At 45.5% G+C, this 10,463-nt stretch overlaps 1 protein-coding gene across 1 annotated transcript in view; it reads left to right on the forward strand.

Annotated features, from left to right (window-relative positions):
* The window catches only part of AP1S3 (adaptor related protein complex 1 sigma 3 subunit), a 37,900-nt gene that overhangs the window by 10,204 nt on the left and 17,233 nt on the right, over nucleotides 1–10,463 (forward strand). The window contains exon 2 of the mRNA XM_015417636.1: nucleotides 8,517–8,695. Within this exon, the coding sequence (XP_015273122.1) occupies nucleotides 8,517–8,695 (179 nt within the window). The remainder of the gene's footprint in view (nucleotides 1–8,516; nucleotides 8,696–10,463) is intronic.

Raw genomic sequence — 10,463 nt, forward strand, 5'->3', positions numbered from 1 at the left:
GGTGTTGATAGACCTTTTCTCTAGTTACATAGAAATACTGACTTTCTGCTTCATATATAATATTTGACCTATCTTCCTGAAAAAGCTAGAAAGATTCATCTCAGTTGCATTAATCTTAGTTGCATTAGGTTTTTCGCATGCTAGTCCATCCTGACAATATTGTGGGAAGATCCATTGTCATTCACTACAGAGACTACTGCAGTGCAGTGGGGAGCAGCCACACTGAATCAGTGCCTGTATCTTCAGAACATTAGTGAGAACAAGTGAGGACCTGCAAGTTATCCCATTCCTTATACCTTTGCTTCCTCCCCTCTCTCCCACCTCTCTCCCACTATTTTCCCTTCTGCCCCCCTTTCTTACTCTCTGTCTCCTCCATGCATGTAACTTCCTCTCTCTTTCTGCCGCCTCCTCATTCTCTTTGTTTTTCTGCCTCCCCACCTCATCACTTTCTCTGTCTTTCTGCCCCCACCCCATAACTCTGTTTTTCTGCCCCATCACTCTCCCAGGCTCCTGCCTGCTTCCTCCCCCACCCCGAACAGCGGCGGTAGCAGTGCTCCCAGCCACCCACCTGCTTCCTCTCCCCCCACAGCAGCACTGGCAGCTCTTAAAGAATCACACCGGATCTCCCAGCTACACAGATCAATTCACCTTAGGGCTGCCAGCTCCAGGTTGGGAAATTTCTGGCGATTTGGGGGTGGAGCCTTGGCACAGTGAGGCTTGAGGAGGGAAGCAGCCCCAGCAGGGTATAATGCCATAGACTCAACCCTCCAAAGCAGCCATTTTATCCAGGGGAATATCACTTGGACAACAGTTGTGATTCTGGGTGATCTCCAGCCCTCAACTGGAGGCTGGCAATGGTGGTTCTCGTGGAGGAAATGGCTGGTTTGGAGGGGGGAGTTTATGGCATTATACCGGTCTGAAGTTCCTCCCCATCTCAAATCCCACCCTCCCCAGGCTCCACCCCTCAAATGTCCAGGAATTCCTAACCTGGAGTTGGCAGCCCTTTTTCCTTCCCATCCAAGAGCCAACTTACCTTTATCTGCCTCTCTGTCTTCAGCTTTCTGTCTCCACCCTCCTCCCCCACAGCCTCTGCCTAGCAAAATTACAGTCTTTCTCCACAGTGGGGACCAAAGCAGCTTACATTATTCTCTCCTCCTTTTTATCTGCACAACAACCCTGTGAGGTTGGTTAGGCTGAAAGTATGTGAGTGGTCCAAAATCACCCAGTCAGCTTCCACTGCAAGATGGGGATCTGAACCTGGGTCTTGGAGACCCTAATTTGAAGCTCTGACTGCTGCACCACACTGGCTTTCATAGGGTGGCTGTTGTTGAGGAGTAGTAAGCAGCCAGGCCTAGTTGAGTCATGCAAGTCAGGTGGTATCAAGTCACCCAGATGGTGCTGCCAGGCCTAGAGTTGTCAGCCTCCAGATGGAACCTGGAGATCACCCAGAATGACAAAGTTTTGGATTTTTCTGCACACCCACAGAGTAACCTCAGTCTGTAGAAAAACTGTTGTGGGAGACGCTGCCTTCAGATCGCAGAAATAAGTATCTGCACACAAAGGGGACTGTTGAGAATTAGATATACAGATTCATTGAAAAACATCAATCTTCATGGGGGGGGGGAGTTCATCTTCAGTAAACACCACCCATTTTTAATTTTTAAAATTTTTAATTTTAGTATAGTTTAATACATGATTTCAAAACAGGACTAGAAAAGCAATGAACAATAAAATAAAATAAATAACAATGGGAATTACAACAAGGAACATGCAAGATTAAGCTAAAAACTGGGGGGGGGGGGGAAAACTTCTCGCGTAAAAAAAACTACTTTGAGTTATAACTTGATTTTACATTTAATAAGCCAGGCAATTCAGCTCAGGAGAGGAAAACATTTAATAAGCCAGGCAATTCAGCTCAGGAGAGGAAAATAGACAAAAATGCATTATGACAGTTCCGGAATTCATGTGGGAACAACAGAGCCCCAACCTCGCTAACCACGAAGCTCTCTTTATGGTATGGGATTCATGCTGAATTCATTGTCTCCTTTTTTCTAACCTTCAGCTTCTGCTTGCACATCCAGGTGAGTGAACAGGAACAATGATAATAATTCTAGAGGCCATCAGGAAAAATACGGACACAGTCCTCCCTCCTCCGAGGCAATGGCCATACCAGTGGTCTGACTGACCTTCACCCCAGTCCTCTGAACATACAGAGTAAACACCACCCTTTGTCATTTCCTCAGCTGCTTGATAATTGTTTGTTCAGATGCTCAGGCTTCTGCTTGGAAGGGTATCTATCTGATTTTCCTGTTAATTGGAATGGGAAGTAAGTGAGGAAATGTATTCTGTAAACTGGAGCCGCTAATGAAATATAAGTGATTCCCACATTTTACTGTAATCTTGAAAGGGAAAGTCATAATTCACAATTATACACTCACAAAACTGTCAATGAATTTCACAACTAAATTATAGTGGGCGTGATCCACCCAAAGCCATGTATTTTAAAGCCCTGGATCTCAGTAACGGGGTAACTGTCTCAGTAACTGTCCCAATGTTACTGGATAATGCTCTTTGTCTTTATTATAGTCAACCTCAGCTAAAAGGCTGAAAGCAAATGAAATACATCACAGTGAGTGGTGCAGTTTCTTGAGTGTTTGACTTGGATTGAGACCTGGGTTCAAATGTTCATGTAGCTATTAAGCTCATTGACTAACCTACCTCACATGGGGGCACACAGATCTTCTTGGGAGGAGAGTGGGATGTATTTATGATACTTGATTTGGCACTTTTCAGTTCATCTTTTATTCATCACAGTGTGTTTTCCAAATTGGAAGTGAAAAGATAGTCTCCATGAAGTTTACTTCTATATATATATATATAAGAAAGTCCCCTCACCGTAAAATCAATGCCCAGGCCAAACTGCTGGACCTAGAAACACCAAACTTGGGGAGAGCGCTCCTACCATGGCGTAAATTCTCACTAAGAAGGGATTTTTAGAAATTCAGCCCTAAGGGGGTCAAAAGGGGTAAAATGTGCTCCCCCTATTGATTATTGTGGCTCCCAGGCTGCTGCCTCCTTGCACCCCCCCACTCTCTGATTGGTCAGCTGCAGAGCTCAGTGTTCTGAGGTTAAAAAAAACCAGTTACAGGGGACTGTAGAGAACTAATGACAGTTGAGGAAATTAGGAGTGGCCAACCGCCTGTGAGGTGAAGCAAAGCTGCTGGCCCAGCCTCTCTGATGGCTTCCAACACATTCCCCCCACCTTCTACACCTAACAGGTGGTTGTCTGTCAGGTGCAGCAGCAGTTGCAGGGTGCTAAAAGCCACGAGGGAGCCCACCCCAGCAGTAACACCTTAGTGATCCTGCCAGCCTCGCCTCCACAATGGCTTCTAATACACCTCCCTCTCCTACACTGGACAGGCAGCTGCCTGTCAGGTATAGGAGAGGAGGTGGAATGCTTACAGTCGCCGGGAAGGTTTGCTCAGCGGGGATTGCCTTAGCCCTCCTGCTGGCCCAGCCTCCCTGATGCCTTTAAAAATAATCCCCCTCCAACACCAGACAGGCGGGTGTCTTTCAGGTGTAGGAGCAGGATCAGGGTACTTTAATCCATCAGGGACGTCACCCCAGCACCTTAGTGGTGCTGCTGGCCCAGCTTAGCCACACTCCCACCCACAATGGAAATATACCCCAAATTTGTAGAAAACGGGTTTCCTTTATTAGGTTATTTAACTTCTCACAATGTGGGTTCTAGAAAATTGGTCCATATGAACTTGCTTAATATCTGATTGCTTGGATGGTGTTTTGAATACATAGTTATGTCCCACTTCTTAAATGTAACATAAATGAGAGGCACTGTTGTAAACAAAAGGAGGGGGTATGCCCTCCCCCTCTAATTCAATGCCCAGGCCAAACCTCTGCACCAAGAAACCCAAAATAAGGGGATTGCATTCCTTCCATGATGTCAACCCCCCGCGCAAAGAGATTTCTGAGAAACACGACCCCCAAGGGGGTAAAAAAGGGGCAAAATGTGTTTCCCCAATTGTTTTCCATGTGCCTGGCAGGCTGCTGCCCCCCCCCCCCGCTGGGTCAACCATGGCCCCCGCCCCACCGGAAGGGAAAAGACAGGGCGAAGTGCGGCTTTTAAAAGCCACACCAAAAAAGAAACGCCCCGGTGGGATCCCACGGATCCCGGTTGCCGCGCTCCGTTGCTCCCCGGCACGATCAGATGCCGGGGAGGACGACACTCGTCGGAGGGGGAGGCTGCCGTACTGCGCATGCTCGAGCATACGCAGTACGGCAGGGGGCCAGGGATGCGACGGCAGCAAGACGCGCCACCGATCCCACGGGGAGGATGAAGCAGCTCAACCAGATGAACCACCGAAGGTAGGTGGTTCATCTTTGAGGCGCTTCATCGGGGGAAGGGCCGGGTTGGAGGCGGGAGCGCGACGGCAGGCAGATGTTGCCGTGGGATCGCGCCTGTCTGATGCACCTCCAATTCGGCCCGCTCCCGGCCCAAACTGCCTCGTATGAACGGGGCCTGTGTAGCTCAGAGTTCTGAGGTAAAACCTGACTGTTTGCACCCACCTCCCTCTGATTGCTCAGCTGTGGATCTCAATGTTCTGAGGTAAAAACACAGAAGAGACTGCAGACAGTTGAGGGCAGTTACAGAAATCAGTGATTCACGACTCCTGAACAGACATTTTTCAAAAAAACCAGCATGACAATTGAGTTAATGAATGTTCATGGGGAGATAATAAAGGACAATCCTAGGAGCCATTTCTGTGTGTGCCTCCCTCATGAACCTGAAGAAATGTCCACCACATCACCACTCCCTCATACCAACTCCCACTCCCACCTCTCAGTGCCCCCCCAAGAAAGCTCCTGGCAAACGTCAAGCCAAATGCACCAACGCTACAAGGAGGAGGCAATTTAGGAATGCGGCAAGGACATTTGCACATAGTACTCCTGCGGGGTACTGAGCTGTGCAGGACAGCACAGCCTCCATATGAGCAAAATAATCCAGGAACACAAGTAGAGAGGCCATCACTTTTGTGGGAGGTGGCAGGAGTTGACTTAACAGACGGCTGCTTCTTAAATGTTACCTGCTCCAGAGTGAGCTCATCAAGCAGCCTGGTGATCCTAGCACCTGAGGGCAGAACCACCAATGTAGTCTATAGAGAGGTCCTTCAGTAGAGAGAGAGAAAAGTACGTATGTCTCACTTCATTTCTTACACTACAATCTTCTCCATTAGAATTCCTACAACAAATGTCACATTTCAAACTTTACATCATCAATATTATAACTGGACTTACAGAACTTAAATACCGTAGCAAAGCATAGGTTTCAGGTTAATATATAATAAAATAAGAAGCTCACAATTTGCTACCTTTAATGATATCACTAAGTGTGACTTGAGGTGGTTTGTCTCACCCTTCTTAATGGCAGGGATACTTCCATTCTAAACAGCATAAGTACATCTGGAGATTTTTTGTGTGACTAGGGGTCAGATTAGACAGTACATGAAATGTGAGTTGGGTTCAGGAAACCCAACCTCACTCATATTTAACGTGTGACCCAGCACTCACTTTAAATATTTATTTATTTATTTATTTGTTAAATTTCTATCCCGCCCTCCCCCGTAAGGCTCAGGGCGGCTTACATAGCAAAACTTGCTCATAAAAACATCAAATACTATAGTACAATTTAAAATATAGTATGCAATTTAAAAACCCAATCGGACAATAAAGTGCTCAGACTACACAGCGTTCAAACTAAGATATCAGAGAGGACAAACCACATACCAAACATCCCTTGGTAGGCATAGCGTGAAAAGATGTTAAACAGGTGTTCCACAGATGTTCCACAGATGTTCCTCCTAGCTTCCTAATAATCCATAATCACTGTATGGGGCCAGCTGAGCTCCCAAGTGTGGTAAAATGGCCGTGGAAGGCTGTGGGCAGGCTGTTTCTCATGCTGATGGTTCCATGTGTCTGTCCAGGAGACATGTGGAACCGACAGTGAGAAAAGCAGTCTGCCCCCATGGCCATTTTTTTCCCCTAGCAAAAATGCATGGAGTGGAAGGGGGGGGAATACTGAAACCATTCCCCCCCCCCAAAATATATATATATATATAAAGGTGAGTGCCAGGTCAGATTAAACATGAGTTGGGCTGGGGTCATAAGAAGGCCCTTGCAGTTCCTTCACTTGTAGTCTCCATCAAACCAATGTGGGATATATATACAGATGGTACAATGAAGCTCATTTGAAGGGCTTCTGTGTGGCTCAGTCCAAAAGCAAACACATGGATCCAAACATACACTGACTTTGAGAATTATTAATTCCACTGTCTCAGATGTTCATGGAGTTGGCTGAACTTGGTAGAAGTTCATGACTACCTAATTTAGTTGATAAGCCAAACATAGATACATATATTTTGTACCTCATTAAGCTTTGCATTTTAGACTTTTTTGTTTAATTCAATGACAGCGGCTTTGTTTTTACTATGTACTTGCACTTTGTGTATTGTCACAACATCAAAAGGTGTGTCATTATTCATTCCATCACCTTTTTTGCTCAGCACTTCATCTCTTTCTCAGAATGTGTGCCAATAGCCCATTATGTAGTCCTAGCAGCAGCAAAAAGTAATTGTTATACCATTCAAACAATTGAAAACGGTATTGAATGCCACTGTGTCTATTTAGTTGTTGCTGCTATCTGTTGATACATAAGCTGGGACAGGGAGGCACCATGTTGTAGTGGTTCTGATAGAGTTGCCAATTCCAGGTCAGAAATTCCCAGTGGTTTGGGGGTGGAGCTTGAGGAGGTTGAGTTTTGGGGAAGGGAGGGACTTTTGCAGGGTATAATTCCATAGAGTCCACACTTGAAGGAGCTATTATCACCAGAGAAGTTGATCTCTGAAGATCAGTTGTAACTGGGAGAGAACTCCAGGCCCTATCTGGAGGTTGGCATCACTAGGTTCTTGTCCTGCCTGACCTCTAGCCTTGACCCATCTACACTGGCTCCCAATCTGTTTCTAGGTACTTATCAAGGCTTGGCACAAGCATACCTGAAGGACTGCCTACTCCCTTTAGAACCTACCTGACTACTGTGGTTATCTTTTGAGGTCCTGCTTTAGGTGCTTCTGCCTTCTGAGATTAGGTGGGTGGCATCTCAGGTCACGGCCTCATTCACCGTGGCACCAAAACTCTAGAACTCACTTCTCAAAGAGACTCACCCTGTCGCCTTACCCTGTCCCCTTCTGTTGTCATCTTCCACCAATGGGTGAAGGCATTTTTCATCTGCCATTCCCTCAGTGATCCCTCCTTCTTTCCCTTCCCTATGTTTTAATTGTTGTTTTTTATGATTTTTATGTATATTTTAGCTCTGCTTTACTTGTGTTGTAATGTGTTTTTGCTTTTAATGGTTTTTAAGATGTATTTTTATTTTGTAAGTTTTTCATCCGTTAGCTGCATTAGCGGTACTGAAGAGGGCAGAAAGGCAGACTATAAATTTTGTAAATAAACAAAAATAAGGAGAAAGGCATTCCCTATGTTTTAATTGTTGTTTTTTATGATTTTTATGTATATTTTAGCTCTGCTTTACTTGTGTTGTAATGTGTTTTTGCTTTTAATGGTTTTTAAGATGTATTTTTATTTTGTAAGTTTTTCATCCGTTAGCTGCATTAGCGGTACTGAAGAGGGCAGAAAGGCAGACTATAAATTTTGTAAATAAACAAAAATAAGGAGAAAGGCAGTGGAAACTCTTATTGTATAAAAGATACTTCATTTGCTGCAAAGCAAGTGGCATTCAATGCAGCTTTATTGTGTGAAAGAATTTAACATGGCAGCCTGGTAGTTAATGTACTGTTGTGGCTGCTGGCTCATTAATCTTCTGTTAGGTTAATGGTCCAAAGTGGTTGTCTGATGTTTCCATGCTAATTGTTAGGATAACTCTGCTCAAGTACTGCGAGAGTTGGAGAAGGTGACCCTTCCTAGCTCAGGGGAGGGGCAGGTATATGTGTGGGTGAGGGGATAACCAGTTTTTGAGTGTGGCAGAGATAGAGGGAGAAGCAGACAGAGACTGCTGTGAGCTAATCCTACACCCCACGATGCTTCAGCTTCTCTCTGTGGGGATCTGATGTAAAGTGGCAGATGTGCCTTGTACCAATGTGCCTTTGCTGTCACCTGTGCACTTTTTGTATAGCTGAAAAATAAAAAAAATATAACAAAAACATCATAAGGGCCTGGTGTGTTCTCATCCAAATGGAATCAACCATTCAAGGTAGCACAGCTCATAAAAATGGGGAGCACATAACAGTGTATTCACTGAATGTAACCCTGCCTTCTCTTGGAAATCTTATTGTGCTCATATGGAATTCAAAGGCAAAATGTTTCTGTCCCTGCTTGTTTTCTTCAATATCTGACAAATTTTTGCTGAAATTCAGTTTTATCGGAAGGTAGCTGTCTGTGGGGTTGTTTTGTTTCTATATTACCAAATTTTGTTCTGTTTACTCTAGATACACTTTGTACTCCTCTTCAGCCGACAAGGGAAATTAAGACTTCAGAAGTGGTTTATTACACTGCCTGAGAAAGAAAAGAAAAAGATCACCCGAGAAATTGTGCAGATTATTCTGGCTCGCAATCCCAAAATGAGCAGTTTTGTGGACTGGAAAGACCTCAAGCTTGTTTACAAAAGGTGTGAGTAGTTTTATGTCAGCTGTTCCCACAAATTGTATCTGTTCCAGTGAGGTTTATGAGAGAAAAAGATTATACACTTACAAAAGAGTGTCTGTGCCTTAAACCCTGTAAATACAAGTCAGCTTGATTATAAATTAGACTAGATTTATCTGCTTTGGCTGGCTGAACTGCTAATCAAGATGAAATCAGCCCCATTCAGCAATCACAAAATGTTGTCAGGAGTTACAGCCAGTTTACTGAATCATAGGGTTGCCAGGTCCTCCCTGGTCACCGGTGGGGGATGGGAGAGTAAGGTTGCCAGCTCCAGACGGGGAAACTCCCGGAGATTTGAGGTTGGAGCCTGGGGAGGACAGGGAGCTCATTGGGGTACAATGCCATAGAGTCTACCATCCAAAGCATCCATTTTCTGCAGGGGAAATGATCTCTGTAGTCTGGAGATGAGCTGTAATTCTGGGAGATCCCCAGGTCCCACCTGGAGGCTGGCATCCCTAATTGAATGCAGTCTGTGCCCACTAAATCTTCATATTTAAAGGCAGCCAGTGATGAGCACCAAGTATTAGCTAGTCATTCAAGAATTAGCTTGGCATACACCGTGCTTTTAAATATTTAGCATACCATCCAAAGAATGTAAGGTGTGTTTGAGCCTCCTTTAAATTGAAAATTAAGTTCCAATTTAAATTAAATTTGCCATGAAGCACTTAAATCCCTTTGATTGCTGTAGTAGTCTTTCTCTGGGTGGCACCTAGTGGATTCCATTTCTTCTTTTAGTAGCCTGGATGCTTTCCCAATTTTTGTTAATTGGAAAGAAAGTACCGGAATGTTCCACATTCTGAAGCCAGCTTTCTGATGAATATGGCTGAAGGATTAGTGAGAAGATATCCAGCAAATATCAGGTACAGACAATAGTTTTTTCAAAGACTTCAAAGTTGTGTGATGAAGCAATAATTGCTCATGAGTTCATTTTTGTTGTGCCACTCCAAAGCTTTTTTTACTGGAGCCCAGGCCCGTAGCCAGGATTTCTTAATTTAGGGGGCCTTTAAATAAGTCAGGGGGCCCTAATAAAATAAAAATAAAATAAACTCACACTCACACTCACAGGCAGGAGCAAGGTTATTTCCCCTATTGTGGAGGGTGGGTGTAAGTGGAAGTCAGTCACTGACTCCGAGTAACCTGAGGAGGATCCCCTCCTCCTCTCATTTCCCCCTGCAACCGCATTGGCTGTGTGGAGTGCAGGGAACTACAGCGAAAGTGGTAGGCTCCTGTTCGGTTCCTTATTTCTTTCTTCCTGGCTGACTTTGTGCTTCCACAGTGACTTTGCGTCGGTCACACCCCCACCCACCGCCCTGCAGGGGGGCTTTCTGCTGCAACACTTCTCAAACTTGGAAGTGGCAGCCCGCCTGGGGAGACAAGCCAAAGGAGGAGAGGTGGGCAAGCAGATGGGATGGAGATGGCTGCTCTGCTGCCGCTGGTGGCTTGTGTGCACCCTGTGTTCGTGCAACCGGACTGGACTGAGAAGGTGGGAGCTGAAGGAAAAACCCGGGAGGGGAAGCTGAGGGAGTGCTGTGTTTCTCTCTCCCTTGGTGGCCAGCTTCCTCAGCGATGAGGGCACAGGTGCATACAAGTGAGCAAGGGCTGCAATCTTGCACTGGAGGGAGAAGGGGAGAAATCTCTGTAGTTGCAGGTTCAGCCACAGGACCCACAGCCCCCTAGCCGCACCTCACCTGCCAGCCCGCTCACCTGGCTGCCTTGCACTGCTTCATGCCATG

This window comes from Gekko japonicus, unplaced genomic scaffold (genome assembly GCF_001447785.1).
Source record: "Gekko japonicus isolate JY-2015 unplaced genomic scaffold, Gekko_japonicus_V1.1 scaffold38, whole genome shotgun sequence".
NCBI lineage: Eukaryota > Metazoa > Chordata > Lepidosauria > Squamata > Gekkonidae > Gekko > Gekko japonicus.